This window comes from Botryllus schlosseri, chromosome 14 (assembly GCF_051294905.1).
Source record: "Botryllus schlosseri isolate E-star chromosome 14, Bs_hap1, whole genome shotgun sequence".
Taxonomy (NCBI): Eukaryota; Metazoa; Chordata; class Ascidiacea; order Stolidobranchia; family Styelidae; genus Botryllus; species Botryllus schlosseri.
Window position 1 is genome coordinate 6,401,170 of NC_137249.1, and position 16,965 is coordinate 6,418,134.

Sequence of the window (16,965 nt, forward strand, 5' to 3'; positions counted from 1 at the left end):
TGACAGTAAATTGAAAAAAAAATTTTCTAGTTTCTCATCACAAATTAAAAATTTAAATTGGATCTGCGGCGGCTTGTGGTTGTTGCAATTGAACCAAATTAGGTTAGCAGCGTTTTTTAGGGTGACCTGACAATTTAATCAGTGGATAACTGGAATATGGAAAAAAGGTTATTTTTGAACAGCCCTACTGCAAAGTGCACAAAAGCAATTATAAATAAAGTGCAATTGAATAAGTTTCCTTTTTGAAAATTTAAAATGAAGTTAGTCACCGAACCGGGGCCCGAAGACTCGGATAATCAAAATCCGTGCAACATTATTGCATATTAAGCGGTAGGCCTATCCCACCGAAATCTGAGACGACTAAAACGTATGGCATTTTCATGACCCAGTCTTCGGGTAATCTAAAATATATTACATTCGTATCGGTGACAGGTAAATTAAATATCCAGGCATAATTAGATCGAACGTTGGAAGGAAAACGCAAGGAAATGGTCGCACGACTCAGTTTACGGGATCAACCCGTAGTTTTTCGATCGAAACGTCCCGGAAATTCTTCAAACGCGAAGTACTCGTGATCAACTTTGTCTTTAGTGATTGAAACTACTCGCAAACCGGATTTATCATCTCCGATTTGCTTTCCGATGGCAGACGAGACAACGACTTCAACCTGGGAAACATCATTTGTACGCATTCAACAGAATCAGTGCATTTTTGGTAAAAAAGCACGCACCTTATTGCTCGCATCGCCGCTATCCCCCGGCGTAGCCGGATTTTGCCAGAAGCCACCACTGTTACGGTGATAATGACCGGCAAAAACATACTGTACGCCGGAATTAGCAAACTTTTCGAGGAGTGCCTTTCTTTGTGCCCTTGGATGATTGAAAATACCATCTTCTTCGTCAGGCGATGTCGTGAACGGCGGTATATGCATGAACACGATTGTTCTGTCATACTCAGCGGACTTGGCACTGTAATGTGAAACAGTATGTTTTTTTTATAACCGGGAAAAAATGCATACTTATTTCAGGGATGACCAACCTGCGGCCGTAAAAGGAAATTTGTGCGGCCGTCGACACGTATAGTTCAATTAGCATGTGATGGCGGCCGTCCGTATGCCAATTTAATTTGACTCCCGAATTTGCCAATTTAATTTGACTCCCGAATTTTCCGAGTTGGTTTTAATAAATCTTAAAATTTTCTGCGCCCGATTCAATGCCACTTCATTTTTCGAGTTGCACAGCACCGACCTTGCTGCAATCCGAGCCCCACAGTACAGATGCGAGAAACAGAGAAAATGATGCGCCCGATATAGAAATACCTACTTAGAAACGTGTGCTTCCCACCAATTAAATTTGTTTTTAGTATACGTTTGGGCGATTCCAACACCATTCCACCATACCGCCAATCCTAATGGGAGGTCAAGAAATAACAGCACGCAACTAATGACATGAATAATAACATTTAGCCCGCCCGAAGATCCATCATCATTTATAACAGAGGTCTCAAACACGCGGCGTGCCAGAGCATTTCGTGCGGCCCGCGACGACATTTTAGATTTTTATTAATTTGACACTATATAAGTGTCACATATATCTTTTCAGGTTATAAATGAAAATTCCCCCTTAAATTGATTCGAAAGCCTGAAACTATTCATCAAACTTCGCTCTCACATTAATTGCAAACGCTACCATGCAGTGGAAGATTCACTATTTCGCCACTTTTCCAATTCATGATCACAAAACCTGACCCTTAGACGAATAGTGACTGAAATTTGTGAGTTGGACTTGGACGCGAGCTACCTTAGAGTTACTCAGACTCGGGCTAACTCGATGGCAAAATGAAAATGACTCGAGTGGACTCGGAGTGACTCGGAATGCCATGAATTTGTTAGAACCATGGACGCAACAAACTAATCGCGTATCAGGGGAATAGTAATCAGAAGGCCGCAGCTTGGTATTTCGCTAACTAATCAAGTAGTTATGGCAACCATTGGCAATCTGTTAGTTACATCTTTGGTCGCGAAACCATGTTATTAGGCCACTTAAAGGTACCGAGTACCGTAGTGGTACGGTCCAACGATGTAACAACAATGGGCCGTTCGGCGTTCCGACATTTCAATCACTAGGACACATTCATTAATATATTTATATTATATTCATGTTTTTTTTCCGCTCCTATATTTGAAGATATTTGGCCATGAGATCAGTATCCTACTTATCAGAAGTAACCCGAATCCTGGATTGGAATTACAATGCTCAACCTAAAAATGTTTTGATATCAGATCGGTCTCTATTTATCAACCTGTTAAATTCAAAATATTCATAGTAGCTGCAAAATTATAACGCGATAGCTTTTATGATGGCATCATACATTTGTACGCCCATATGGTGTCTATCTCTTATAATTAATATAAATCAAGTACAACACCAATTCTATTCAAATAGTTATAAATGTGATGATTCTTTTCGTGGCAGGCCTAAATTGATACAAGAGTAAATCACATTTTGACCATGAGTGTCTGCTGGATCGGCCCACTTTCAATAGGACAATTCATTCCCGCCAAATAAGGCCTAATTGGAAATACATAGAATATCCCTATAAATGCTGCGGCTCGCGGCGTCGTCAAAACTGGAAAACTGGCCCGCGAGGACATTTGAGTTTGAGACCTCTGATTTATAACTTGCTCTAAATTTTCGAAAACACTCCCTCAATGAACTCCACCGGTGAATCTGATCACATGGGCTGAGAAAGGATAAATATTTAATAGTAATATGTGAAACTACTGATTGACTGACTGAAATTAATTCGTGAATCTGAAAAAATCATAATGGATCCCATTGGCTATTCATTATATGGCCAGTTGGTCACTCGCGATTTCGGTGCGTATAGTAAGCCGCTATGAAGAAGTAAATTAGTCTGGAGTTCACCGGAAATGGACAATATGGACAGTTTAACGTGGCTCTTTGACGTCCAGTTGATTCATTACTGCTATGCCCTGGAATGCGGGCGTAGGCTACATCAGTAATCGAAATGTGGCCGTGAATAGCAAAAAGGCTGGCCACCCCTGACTTAGGCCTACTTTCTACAGACTGGGAATCAAATATGGACCGACTAATTAGGCTCGATAACTCAGTTTGCTGTACACATATTTGTAGATTCGAAGCCGAATTTACGACGGTCGTATTAATATGTTATTAATCGGTTAAAGTCAAGACTGCCTGACTCATCAGTTTTCTGTAATAAACGAATGGAATGAATGTATAGTCCTATATATATTGTAGGCCTACAGAGTATGCACAATTGCAATTGCAATATAACTGATTTTGCCCTAATTCTTCAGCCGAAACTAGTGTCCCTTAACTTGAAGATAAGAAGAGAATACTGCCGTACAGCTTGTTAGCTGTCAATACCAATTTACAAGACTCAATACAAAGTTGATTTGCTAGTCGCAATTTCGCCACTGACCTGTTCAGCTGCCTTTCAAGCCAGTTCATCTGATCAGCGGCGCGACTTTTCATCGCGGTAGTGTTGTAAAAATATTGACTGTTGAGTACAACATAAAAGGTATTGCCGATATCGAAACTGTAGTAATCATCCCCGAACAGTGACGTGAAGTGATCCACCGTTTCATCAGTAGGCGTGTTACCAATGTCGTGGTTTCCACACGATACCAAGACTGGAACCTCTGACGTGTTGATCACTTCTATGAGGTCTTTCTCTTGAGCTAGTTTATGACTACCGATACCTTTTGAAACAAACGTTGCATGGTTTTCATTTCTGACGCGTCAAGTTGTTCGGCTTTTCAAACTGTCGCAGTAGTGATGGAATTTAATCTACAAACACACCTACTTGATGAAGTAACGATAGCACTGAAAACATAGTTAAGTAGCCTGATTACTGCGTGTCTGGCTACTCTGAGCCTATAGTATAATAATAGTTGTATGCTCACTGGTCAGGTCACGCCGGTTTGACTGCTGCCAACGCTGGATGCGTGATTCAACTTACGGTAATCAATCAGCGCAAGGGCTGATTTTGTAGTAATCAAAAAGTTACCTGGTAGTGCATTAACCAAGTCTCCGTTCAAGAAGAGAAATTTCGGTCTTGGAGTCATATTGTTGACTGCAGATACTGCCATCTTGAGCAGGCGTAACTCTTCTGGCCATTTTGTCCCTGTTAGACAAAAATTATTGGTATTTATTATTGAATAAAACAAACTGAGGTAGCCATCGATCATTCAAAATATAATGCACATATCACATAACAAAACTTCTGAAATTCAATATGGATTTGGAGGGTGATATGTTGAAAACATTGAGCTATTTCAACAATTCACAATTGAGACTGATCACACCCCAATTTATCTTAAATAATGATACTCCTTTTAAAATTGACAGATAGATTTTATTGAATATAATTGCAATCAAAATATAGTACATGGTGCAGCGATACGATACTTGGGGGCTCTCGCATATCTAGCAGATGTGTCTGCCATGCAGCTTGACTCCTAGTACAACCAGGACCGTAACTGCCGCACCCCAAACTCCCCAATTGAGGATGGGGGCGAGGTCGAAGGGGGCCCGAATTATCTCGTAAATCGACATATATTTCGTCCACCTCAGCGCCCCAAGAAAAAATAGCATCATTTTTCAAATAGGCATTTCAGCGCCGGCTATTACCGCTCCACGATACACCAAGATTTCTGAAGTTTCGGCCTACATGCGACTTCTTGGAGTGTGTACCAAATATATCCTTGGCCGAAAATGGCCACCGCATTTTGGCCGAAATCATCATTATATGTATTGCCAATTATCCATAGGCGCAGAATGGTCCTGCGCTTGCTATCTGAAGTTACCACCTACACCACGGCGATTGAGAAGTTGAAAAATTAATAGCACTATATGAAATTACCAACGTTATGGATAAAATTCAATCATGAATATGTTTCGCGCTACACGCAACTAATAATACATATGCACAGAAGTCCTACTACAGTAAAAGTGGATTCATCTGGTGGCGGAAAAAAAGGCCAGTCGCGAAGGTGGGTTTGGTTGAAGTTTGGTGTATGACCCTACGGGAGCCCAAGACCGGCGTTTTGGGGGACTGACGAAGTACTGTTTCGGCCCCATCCCCTGAAGTCAGAAGCATGCAGCATTTAACCGTACATAGCATAGGGTTACCATACGTCCTCTTTTAAGAGGATTTGTCCTCTTTTTTGACTTTTTTGAAAGTGTCCTCGGAGGACGCCCTTTTGTCCTCTTTTTTGAAAATTTAGGTGACATTTAGAGCAAAATGCGAGTGATATGCCGTAAATGAGCAAGCACAGAAGTGACGCTCCAGCGGGTATTTCGGAGTGAAAAACGGCGATTTGAGCTCTGAGCGGAAAAGTTGACCTTTTTTTTTTAGTCAACCGATCGCAAAGTGGGAAAAATTCACCGATTTTTGAGAATTCTTCTCCGGTTTTGCAAGTCTCAAATTTCTGAAAAAGTGTCCTCTTTTTAGATTTCCAAAATATGGTAAGCCTAACATAGCAGATCCGGGCGTGAGCTGGAGTTGCATATTACGAAGATTAAGTCAGAGTTGACCCTATTAGGCACACCTCGAGTGAAATTTGCAACATCTTGATCGGAATCAAGTTCTTCATTCCGCAGGGCACTACTAACTGGCCTAACCTGTCTCTGCCTTTCTAATATCCTATTATCCCCCTCTCTCTCATTAAATGTTAATAACGAGGTAAAATAACCACATACCATCGCCCCCATCTGCCTCGTCTATCAGTCCCAATTGAGGATCGGCCCCGTGCACGAATATATGCTCATCATCTCCGACGGAGCCTGGAACAGGTCACACAGATTTATAGCATACTTATAGATCTGACCCTACCATAATCATAACCTCTTTGAAATTCTGCTATCGTGCGATTGCTTGCTTTCAACATATTTTCCGCAGAAGAAATCGAAGTTAAAGTCAAGACTTCAAGTTTAGTCAAGAAATGGTACTGTATCTGTGAAAATCGTTTGAAATATTTATTTTCCTCTCGGTGATCAAAAGTAATTGGCGCGACGATGAGGAAATTTTTCGAATGCAAATTTTCAAATAACAGATTGCTTCAATTATTAACAGCAGCGACAACAAAATTTGGTAGTACATTGCCCGGCCAGGCGATTGCGGAATAATGGGAAGAAATCGTGGTAACAAACATCCGGGTACATGAGTTGGGACGAGACAATAAAATTTCAAAAACATAGGAACAGCAGCAACGAATATCCTGGTACACGTGTTGGGGCAAGACAATTTGACGATCAATCGGAAAAAGTGTTAAAATCATAGTCCAATATGCATGGTCACGTGGGCACCGGCTAACGATATCACAAACACGCCTAAAACAGAACTCGCAATAATTAGTTTATTCGATAAGTCACTTTTATACTATAAAACAAGGTCGCTTTTCAAAGTATCGTAAAACTGAAAAGGTAGCGGCAGGCTACTGACACCTTGAGGCGTCAACAAACGCCATTCACCGTACGCCGTCTACAACACAACAGCTCATACAATTAACTACCACTATCATCCAGACATCTGAGGACGCCGCCACGGGCAGGGATAAGGAATGTGGCGCTGTCAGGCCACGAGACCAAATCTTTCCGCACGCTGCTTCTTCTTGTCTGAGACATCACCAGAGTCCGCGGCATCACCGCCAAACCTAGCCAGGCGCTTACGGCGCCTCTCGTCGTCGGCCGAGCCTTTAGGAGCGTCGGCCGCTACATTACCGAATCGCTCGACACGTTTCTTCAAAACGTCCGCATCCGGGGCGGCGACGCCTGCCCCGGTCCCAAACCGTGCCGACCTGGCCGCTTTTCTCGCGTCCGGATTCATATCCGCCGTCGTCAATCCGAATTTTTGCGCTCGCAATTTCAGCCTCTCCTCGTCTGTGACCGCGGCAGGCGTTTGCAAGGCTGTGATTTCATTTTCCGGTTCCGTGTTCTTACCGTCTTTTTCTGCCGCAGGCGGAACCACCGCAGTTTTTTCCTGTTCCTTATCCGACGTGAGCGAGACGTCTTCTATCTTTGGATCGTCATTCAAATGCTCGTCTGCCTCCCCTTCTTCTTTTAGTAGTTCATCGTCTGCTACTTCTGCGCCTTCGTGCTCTTCCATGTACAGCTGCAGTCTGTCGACCAGCTCCTGTTTGTTTCCGGACGTCTTCAGGCCACGGTCGTGCAGCTCTTTTCTGAGCTCGGTCATTTTCAGCTTTCGCAAATCCACAACCACTTCCTCTTCGTTCGTCGCCATGGTTCTCGGCGTTTACTAGTGGTATTTTATTTCTGAAAGTAGGGCGAGTTTTTAATACCGGCCACGTCTGAATTGCAGTACTAGTACAGAATCTCATTCACAGTATCATAATATAGGAAATAGGAAGAATATCACATTATGTTTGCTATAAAAACCTAATATAAAATTGAAAAAATATATTAATATTGAAATAAACCCGAGTATTGTCGGCTGACGCTCGTCATGGGTAATTGTCAGCAACTAGTAGAGCTTTCAAAATAACTTTGTGTATTAACAGTAGTATCACTGAATACGAATCACCGGCACAAAAACCATATTAATCGAGTGAACAGACTACTTAGCTCAATTTAGGCTGCTACTTTCGCAACTGGCACAGACGAACGAGATTGATTCCAAGGCACATAGATAAAAGAATGAACGGCCTCTGCCGATGGCATGAAATCTGTCTTATGAAAATCATCTAAATTATTCCAATCTATAATATGCAAACCGTCTTCTGGCAATTCAATGGAGCAAAAGGCCATTGAGTAGTTTCTCATCAAAAGCAGCCTAGCAGCTAGACATTCGTCTATGACACCCTTTGCTGTACATCAAGTATTGTCAATATACAACGTAGTTTGTCAACTAAAGTGATGTCTAAAGATGGAATTATGTTCAGTCATGATGAGTCTCTGTGCTTGCTTCATGGATTGAAGAAATTTCTGAGACTGTATCAATGCTGAAAGAATATATAACATATTCAGGGGGCATTCTTTATCCAACGGCATATCCAATCAGGCTGCCACAGCCGGTCAATTCCTCTCAGAAGGTCTAATCATAGGATATGGTATCACTGAGTTCAGTGTGAGCATATCCCCGGTGAGTTCTTATATCTTGGTCAACATGCATGTGAGTTTTCGAGAATTATTATCGGAACGCAGTGAAACATCTCAAAATGTCCATGGTCTCGACCATGCCCCTTCATCGTGTGTGATCTGTGCGTGATCACAAGGCAACCGAAGCAGATTGTCAAACACGCAAGTCTCGAGCAGCATCTCTACGACATTTCGCAAAACCGTAAACCAGTTACGGAATCGCGACTGCGAGAGGACTTTTCATGCTATCAATAAATAATTCCATATTCAATTTATAACATGTCCCATTCGATAATTTGCTCTTAGACGCCAACTTCATAGACTGCAGAACATCCTTCTTTGGGTTGTCGAAACTAGCGGAACCCCAAAATCGTTGCAGGTCTTCAAAGTGCCGATTTTCTTCCTGCGAAGATTGAGGAATCTGGCTTTTATGAACCATAAAAGCTTTGTCACAAATACGATTTTTCAGCATTGGCCAATGCTCTAAAGTTGAATTCAAAAACCTCGAGTTGACCCATGTCAAATATTCATGGCAATAGTCCCACCGAAAAGTCCATTCACTCGATTGCATGAAAAATTTATCCTTATTGAAATGGTACAATACGGATATAATGTCTTGATCGGGTGTGGTGATGTCCTCGGAAAACAACTGGTACAGCCTGTGCAGCATGTTCGGATGCCACGTCATATTCTCCGTCTTGAATTCGGTCATTTCGCGATTTCGTTTGAAAGACACGGGGACGCGAAACACGGAATGGCGCATCCTGAAAATATCAAAAATAACAGCGCGCGTGTCCAAGGATTTGATGCCGTGTTTGGATAAAGCGCCTTCGTGTAATCTGGTAGCGGCGAGCGACATAACCTGCGCCGGCTTAAAACGTGTCAACGTACGCCAAAACGCGTCCAAAGAGTTCAAGAAAACAGTGTCGCTATCAACGTAGATAGCGAAATCGCATTGTTTCAGTAAATTCGGGATAAACAATTTGAACGAAGAACAGGGCTTTTTCGACTTTTTCCACCCGAGAAGCGACTCGGGATATGTCACGTGACTAAACTGAAACGACACACGATGTCGGATGTACGAAGGCCATCTATCCAACTCTTTCATAAACGTAGCGTACAAGCTGTCTTCTGTGTATATGTGAAAATGAATGATTGATTTTGAGAGCAACGCCGCGCTTTTCATCATATGCACGGCGTCGACGGCGCTCACATCCGACTTATCTGAATTCTCTCGACAAGCGATTATCGCCGCTTCGATTTCTTTCGTCGCAAACGCGCGTGCCTCTTTCTCGGTCGTAAATCCGAAATCAGGCAGCCTCCGTCGAACGTCGGGAGGCAGCAGCCCGGGCGGAAAATGCGACGTGGGATCGTCTTCCATTACAAAATGATTCCACAACCACGACAAGCTCCCGAAACTGACCACGAGAAGCGCGAACCAGATTTGTAACGATCGGACGTCGATCAGTTGCTGCCGGTCCAGCTCTTGGACTTTACGCTGAATGCTTCTAAGTGCGTCCATGCTTAAGATAAATGATAGAAACTTATATGTATATATTTCCTGGAAGAATTTAAAATGAAAATTAAGCGGGAAGTTGAATTTACCATAACGCCAGTATAAAAATACAAAACGGACAGGCAGTGGGAAGAAACAATCATTGATTGAATTTGTGAAACATAATTTGCTATCCTGAAATTTGAGAGCAAATTCATAATACTTCATATATTGATGCCTAACAACTCGGCGATCTCTTGACACAATTCGTAAGATCCTATCCTGGACAGCAACTTCCCGATTTGTCCCATGCAGCCTTTAGCGCGTCTTTCCTCGGCTGGGTTGCAGTTACTCAATTCGGAATGAATTAACTTCGCGACGTGCAATAAAAAGCGGGAAAAAGGCTCTAAATGGCCTGAAATCTCTTCTACGTCTTGCAGCCACCTTTGCGGGATGGCGTCAACGATGCACGTGCATTTGTGCACCAAAATCACGGACGCCGGGGAAATTTGAAGCGATAACATAACGTAACGATTCAGCAACAAGGTAAACGCTAATTCGATCAGAGTACTCTGCGACAGGATTCCGTCGAAAAGAAAAATATTCTGAAACAGTTTCAGGCAAGTCCACGTTTGCCTTTCAAAAAACGCACCTGGGCCGTACGATATGTTCGATAATACAGCAGACGGATAAATTGGAATAAAGGCGTCGGTATCGATAGATTGCTGAATACGCGCACAAACAGTCACGAGCAAGTCATTACACTTTCTATTCTCCGCTCTCATGCAAGGATAAATCCTCAGAAACCTGCATAGCAACATCGACAAACAATGTGACTGCACTTTTGACAGCGGATCCCATACGTTCCCTACAATATATATCAATTTAGGCATGACAACTTTATCAAATAAACCCGCAAGTAGCTTATTATCGCTATCCTGTTTATCGAGATCAGAGTCCGGTTTACAGCCGTGAAATAACAACTGTTTGTACCACCTCATATTTTCTAACGCAATAGCGTCCTGCATTAGCGGATTCCACTCTAATATCTGCAGTCTGATGTACGGCGCGATTATTTTCGGTAAACACAGTCCGATGTAAGCGTCGCTGTAGGAATCCGGGTATTTTTCCTTCCATTCCAGAAAGTGCGATAAAATCACTTCAACGTCGCAGAAGTCTTCGACTACGTCATCAAATATCTTCTGCACGGATAACTTGATACGTTCCGTCTCAGACGTCCAATTTACTTTGTCCATAGACGTTTCTTCATCATCAGTTGACCATCCGTCAAATTGAGCCTGGGAATTTCCAGAGATCTGCCTTCTAGCCCGCCGCCTGGCCCTGCGTGCCTCGCGTTCACGAATTCTAGTCTGCTTCTGATAATCGACAGTAACTGGAGGTTGCTTCGCGCTTGAAAAAGAAGCGGTTATATCTTCCGACTCGTCTCGAACGTCTTGCTGTCGTCTAGCGACAAACATAGCGGCGCGATCTTTCCATATTTTGTGTACACCATTTTCCAAGTCAACGATTTCTGCGTTTTTTTCTGTGAGACAGTCGAGCAGGTCGGAAACGTACGCTTTAACGTCTTGAAAAAATGTGTACCGATTAGATATGGATGACAAGTCTTCCATTTTTTCGGCTGACTTCTCACTCATCTCGATTTCGTCATTGGCTCTGTCGTAATCCATTTGCCGTGTGCGAGTAGTCTGTTGAATGTTTTCCAACCTGCTTTGTATCCTGGATTTGACGCTTTTCACGGCATCCGCCGGTGATGAAGATTGTGGTAATCGTGACCAGTTTTTTTGCTGATAACTTTCCCTTCCTGCGCCATTGAACGGTCTGGCTGCGTTGGATACATAGTCATGCTTTACAGGTTGTATGGGTTTCTCTGGAGGTGGCGCGAATTGTTGCGTGCTAATTCCTTTTTTGATTAATTCCGCTTCCCACTCATCAAATTCAACGTCTCTACTCAAAGCACATTCACCCTCAGTTCCAATCTCTCCGGCAACCCGAACACTATCGTCGATAATACCTTTCATTTCCACCAAAGGACCATCTTCATCACTGCTATTATCCTCTTGCTCTTGACGTTCCCGTAACGTATTTGCGTTTGATGCGTTTTCTAAAGGAATATATTCCGAGCCGTACTTTCTCATCATTTCTCGTTGCTTTCTAGCGGCGTGAATTCGATTCGCGTCAGGTATCTCGCCCGGCTTCAAATCGGAAAAGTTTCCGCCTTGACTCGCGGTGAAATTAGGTGTGGTCGAAAAATCTTCCGGCAGGGCATCGCTTGAGAAAGACGGCGGTTGGACTGATAGGGCTCGAAGTTCATTGAGAGTATCGGTGGTGTATTTGTTACCGGCGTTTTCGTACACATTCCTTTCCTTTTCTTCTTGATTGATCCTCTTGATGTGTTTCGCAATCCTGCGGCTTCTAGAAGGTTTTTTTAATTGAAATTCGCCTTCTTCCTCGTCTTCCTGATGGAAACTAAGAACCGATTGCTTTTTGGCAGACCCTGCGTTTGCGTTCGATGCCTTTTTAGATTTTTGCTTCTTTTTTCGTTCGGCTTTTAACATTCCTACGTTATACACTTTTGAAGCGGCTTCTGAAACATCTTCGGAAATCTCTTCGTCTGACGTTTTCCTCGTTCGTAGATTTCGTTTTGACGATTTTTTAAACATCGCAGCTTATTTTTCCAAGTTGAGATATCAAATATGTGTTTCAATGACTGTAAAAATGGAAAAGAAACCAGGTAACTGGAAAGTATAAAGTATCGTTATCGTACCCGGTGTACCATGTAAATTTGCGTACACTATACTTATACCCGAACATATGAACCGGAGGTCCGGAGCTATAGCTGTGAATGTGATGTATTCTGTATAGCATTCGCCATAATCCCTGTCAAATTGATTTCAATCGGACGCCTCCATTTCCTTATTGATTTAATCCAAATAGAATAATCTTACGAATGTTACGATAACGACAGTGCAGTGATATGCAGACTCAACTTATTCATTCCTTGACTTGTTGATTCATGATACATTCGTCATTTTGACCAATTTCTTACGACCGCCCTACTGGAATCTCGGTACGTTTTGCCTAATATAACATGTGAGCAGCAATGATTTTCTAAGTTAAAGTAATTTAATAAAAAATAAAACATATTGAGCACAGGGCAATGATTCCATAGGCGGCGTACCATATGTCCATATATGATGCTGTGAGTGCAGTTAAAGGCTTCCTGGTTCCTTTCTATTTTGCTTTTATGACGTTATCTCACGAGAGAATTGTTTTGCTTTGAGTTTCTATGATGTATTTCCATGTTAGACCAAACGGTATAAGACATTTATGATGTAGCAATTTCTCCGATTCAGGCTGTATAGCTGCTGCAGACTTGATGATCTCTCCCGATCCCTTCGTACAGCTTGGTTCTGCATTGGTATACGCTTCGCTCTGTAAATTTATTATCTTTTGGTGGATCCAAATAAACAATTACCTCACTCTCGAACATAACCAAATAAAATTATCACCGTATCCCTGTGCAAAATCTGAGTAAAATACACCATCAGATGATGGACGCAGCAGCGGCAACATATACCACACGACGCGCTAGAGCAGAACGTGCAGTCGTGCATACCTCTATATCAGTGGCTCCCAAACTTCTGAGACCGCGACCCAAATGTTCGTTTATATTCGTCTCGCGACATCTTAAAGATAGCCGTATTTACCATATCCTATCGAATCCTTTCTATCTTTCCATTCTTTCACAATCTTGTAATGACATACCTAACTGAACGTCAACCAATGATTTCGCAAAACCGCGTATGGTAATTTTCACAGAAGCTACGATCCAAAAATATTAAACATAGAAATGACGCTATGATTTATTCATAATCAGTGGTTTAAATATTCTCATCCACTCAAAGACCCGCAATGTACATTGCACAATGCGATGTAACGACCAAGTACGGGTTATCAATAGACACCTCTGCAAAATGGTACATGTAACATGGTTCGATCTTGATCGTTCGGTTTTGCTTAATCTAAGATTTGGCTTTGTAAGTATCATCATCATCATTGGTTTATTAGCAATTTTATCAGTTCAATACACCACAAAAATGCGATACAATGAAAAGACAGGAAGATGTCGAAGCGACAAGGAGTAGTCTATGGAATCTGACACCCACCTTGGCCTAGGCGATGTAAAGAGGAGGCATGCACACTGAATGAAAGTAAAGAAGATAGTATAGAAGAAGAATGCGACAAGAAATAGGGCGGCATGTCATGGGAAGCGAGATCGATAGGTCAGTCGTGGTCCGGTAATCTTGAGGATGGACTGTATTTATTTAGTAGTAATTGCTTGTATTTCGACTTGAATGTGGACATGCTCGTCGACTGTCGGATGGCCGGCGGGATACTGTTCCACACATCAGGTCCGGCATATTTGATGGAGCGATGATCTTTTCGGTCGATCATATGATATTTGGATGACGTGGACGCGCGTCGATGTGTCGATGTGTCGATGGGTTTCGGGATTGTTTTGATGACAGACAAGCATGTGGTCTGGGGGAATACACTTCGAATCGGACTTGTAAAAGTATCTGTCTAAGTAGACAGCTAGAAGCTTAGTGATAATACTACATGGTGGAAGCGGATAACTTCGAACTAGCCTAATAACTAGATTATGGCGGCCATTGTATCAGGTCCGGGGGATCTCACAATAATAGGCGCCGTGAATGAGGCCGAAGCCTGGCTGGAATGGAAAAAGAAATTCCTGATCTTTATCGATGCAGCAGGTCATGCTGAATCACCTGGGCGCCAGAAAGTTGGATTATTACGGCAATTCATAGGCAATGAAGGAAAGGAAATATACGAGGATTTCGTGTTTGCTGAAGCAGTCGCAGAATCAGACGGTGTGGAAGCAGTTGCAGCAGAAGACAAAACTGACCTTGATACCGTCTTGAAGAAGTTTGATGAACGTTTCAAGTTTCGGGATGGCAGGTTTGAAGCACACCTTCAATTCTTCCATTTCTTACAACGCAAAGAGGGTGAATCATTTGCATCTTGGGTACATGCAGTCAGAAAGGCTGCACGAAAATGCCAATTTCCTCCAGCAGTGTACGACGCAACCGTTCGGGCTAAACTTATTGTCGGGTGCGTAGATGATTCTGAGATGTTGTACAAGCTATCGGAAATCGACTTTGACAAGCTAACGTCTCAGAAGATTATCGACGTTGTGACTACACAGGAGACGAGACGGAGCTATGCTGATCGGAGATCTGCACCTACAGCAATAGAAGCGGTGGCCAACAAAGCGAGACCTCAAACTTTTAAGAAGCCTGCAGTTGAAACTGTGCCTATAATAAACTGCACATTTTGCGGTCAACGGCACAAAAGAGGCAGAGGGTTCTGTCCAGCAGCCTCAGTAAAATGCTACAGATGTGGTAGAACGGGCCATTATAAGGAAAGGTGCAGAAGTAGAAATGTACGCGTGCTGGATAGCGAAACGATTGAGGAAGAACCAAGCGCTGAGTGTTATGACGAGGAAGAACTTCCAGACGCAATGTGTGGAAGTGTGGGCGAAACCCAGGAAGCAGAAGCATCGGTAGGTTCAGCACAGGCTACTAAGACTATCCAGTGGACTATCATGTTGAGAGTCGTTAACAACACTCTGAAATGGATTGTTGACTCTGGAGCAGAAGTGTCTGTCATGCCGCGGCGATTGTACAAGAGACAATATGGGCCTATACACAAATCTGATAGACGGCTCATTGGAGTTAATCGACAACCTCTCAATACTGTTGGTTTTGTACGGATGAAACTCAGCTCCGACTTCAAGGCGTTAACAGAGAAAGTCTACATCGTATCGGATGCGGATAAGCTACTCCTTGGCGCTCCTGCTATACTAGAACTTGGACTTCTTCAAGAGTGCCAGGACGTTCAAGTATCCATCAGGGCAGTCAAACTTACCCCTGAGAGTCGTTTGCGGAGCAAAGATGACGTCAAGAAAGCATACCCAGAGCTATTCAAAGGCATTGGCAAACTGGGAGAGCCGTTTACTATTCACATGAAAGACGGCGTTGAGCCCTTCTGTTTGAATTTGCCACGTCGTGTGCCAATCCCATTGCGCCCGAAACTCAAAGAGGAGATAGAAAAGCTTGAAGAGCTCGGTATCATAGAAGAAGTGACGGGACCTACAGATTGGTGTGCTCCAATTGTAGTCGTAGCCAAACCAGACGGAAAGGTGCGACTGTGTGTAGACCTAACCAAGCTCAATAATGGGGTAAAAAGGGAGCTGTACCCTATGCCTACAGTCGAAAGCACTTTGGGGCAACTGTCAAAGGGGACGGTCTTCACTAAGCTGGACGCAAACTCTGGATTTTATCAAATTGAGCTCGCCCCTGAAAGTCGAAAGTTGACAACGTTTATCACACCGTTTGGGAGATATCAATTTCGTCGCTTACCATTTGGCATCTCGAGCGCACCGGAAGCGTTCCAAAAACGTATCAGTGAAATCCTGCAAGGAATCCCAAACGTGATTTGCCATATGGATGACATCCTAGTAGTTGGCACTCAAACTACGCACGATGAGACGCTGAAGGCTGTATTGGACCGTCTAAAATGCTCTGGCATGACTCTAAATGAGAAGAAATGCGTCGTTGCTGCAACTGAACTTGAATATCTCGGTCAGGTCATCGGCCAAGATGGTATCAGCAAAGATCCAAAGAAGGTGCAGGCTATTGTGAATTATGCTGCTCCTACTGATAAGACTGAACTTCGCAGGTTCTTGGGAATGGCAAACCAGCTCATGAAGTTTAGCTCCAACCTAGCGGAACTGACCAAGCCGTTACGAGAATTGTTGGCGAAGAAGGTTGAGTGGTACTGGGGCCCGTCACAAGAGGAATCGTTTGCAAGAGTGAAACGCGATCTGTCTTCCGATGTTACATTAGCCATGTATTGCCCAGACAGGGAAACTGTGCTCTCAGCTGACTCCAGCAGTTACGGCCTTGGTGCCGTTCTGATGCAAAGACAAGATGACAATAACCTTCGCCCGGTCGCATATGCCAGCAGATCAATGAGCGACACTGAACAACGGTACGCCCAGATAGAAAAAGAGGCCTTGGCAATCACTTGGGCAATGGAGCACTGGAGAGAACTCTTACTGGGCATTGAAGATCTAAAAGTTGAAACTGACCACAAGCCACTAGTGCCTCTGCTCTCAACAAAATCGCTTGACGAATTACCTGTCAGAATTCAAAGATTCAAAATTAGGCTGATGTCCTATAACTTTACAATTTTCCACACACCAGGAAAGTCGATGTACACAGC

At 43.2% G+C, this 16,965-nt stretch overlaps 5 protein-coding genes across 6 annotated transcripts in view; 1 reads left to right on the forward strand and 4 right to left on the reverse strand.

Moving 5' to 3' along the window:
• LOC145455084 (alpha/beta hydrolase domain-containing protein 17B-like) overlaps positions 1-16,965 on the forward strand; it is a 152,545-nt gene that overhangs the window by 38,546 nt on the left and 97,034 nt on the right. The gene's annotated exons all lie outside the window — the stretch shown is intronic.
• On the reverse strand, positions 392-6,019 carry LOC145454936 (serine/threonine-protein phosphatase CPPED1-like). The gene is made up of 6 exons (XM_080332868.1): positions 5,893-6,019; positions 5,748-5,831; positions 4,054-4,170; positions 3,466-3,745; positions 731-968; positions 392-667 (listed from the first exon to the last, which is right to left on the reverse strand). The coding sequence occupies exons 1-6, from the start codon at positions 5,933-5,935 to the stop codon at positions 515-517; spliced, it is 915 nt and encodes a 304-aa protein (XP_080188994.1). The 5' UTR covers positions 5,936-6,019; the 3' UTR covers positions 392-514.
• LOC145454935 (SAP domain-containing ribonucleoprotein-like) lies at positions 6,001-7,388 on the reverse strand. The gene has a single exon (XM_080332867.1). It carries the CDS (start codon positions 7,285-7,287, stop codon positions 6,619-6,621), a length of 669 nt encoding a protein of 222 aa, XP_080188993.1. The 5' UTR covers positions 7,288-7,388; the 3' UTR covers positions 6,001-6,618.
• LOC145454933 (uncharacterized) lies at positions 8,207-9,864 on the reverse strand. Its single transcript, XM_080332866.1, has one exon. The coding sequence runs from the start codon at positions 9,862-9,864 to the stop codon at positions 8,353-8,355; it is 1,512 nt and encodes a 503-aa protein (XP_080188992.1). The 3' UTR covers positions 8,207-8,352.
• On the reverse strand, positions 9,699-12,374 carry LOC145454932 (PAX3- and PAX7-binding protein 1-like). The gene has a single exon (XM_080332865.1). It carries the CDS (start codon positions 12,315-12,317, stop codon positions 9,861-9,863), a length of 2,457 nt encoding a protein of 818 aa, XP_080188991.1. The 5' UTR covers positions 12,318-12,374; the 3' UTR covers positions 9,699-9,860.

Bases quoted from the DNA above. Each gene is read 5' to 3' on its own strand.
- LOC145454936 (XM_080332868.1), bottom strand. From the start codon at position 5,935: ATGTTGAAAGCAAGCAATCGCACGATAGCAGAATTTCAAAGAG. The intron at 3,746-4,053 runs GTAACTTTTTGA...TTGTTTCAAAAG, and splicing joins CTTGGTTAATGCACTACCAG to GTATCGGTAGTCATAAACTA. The intron at 969-3,465 runs GTCAGTGGCGAA...TTCACATTACAG, and splicing joins CTTGAAAGGCAGCTGAACAG to TGCCAAGTCCGCTGAGTATG.
- LOC145454935 (XM_080332867.1), bottom strand. From the start codon at position 7,287: ATGGCGACGAACGAAGAGGAAGTGGTTGTGGATTTGCGAAAGCTGAAA.
- LOC145454933 (XM_080332866.1), bottom strand. From the start codon at position 9,864: ATGAAGTATTATGAATTTGCTCTCAAATTTCAGGATAGCAAATTATGT.
- LOC145454932 (XM_080332865.1), bottom strand. From the start codon at position 12,317: ATGTTTAAAAAATCGTCAAAACGAAATCTACGAACGAGGAAAACGTCA.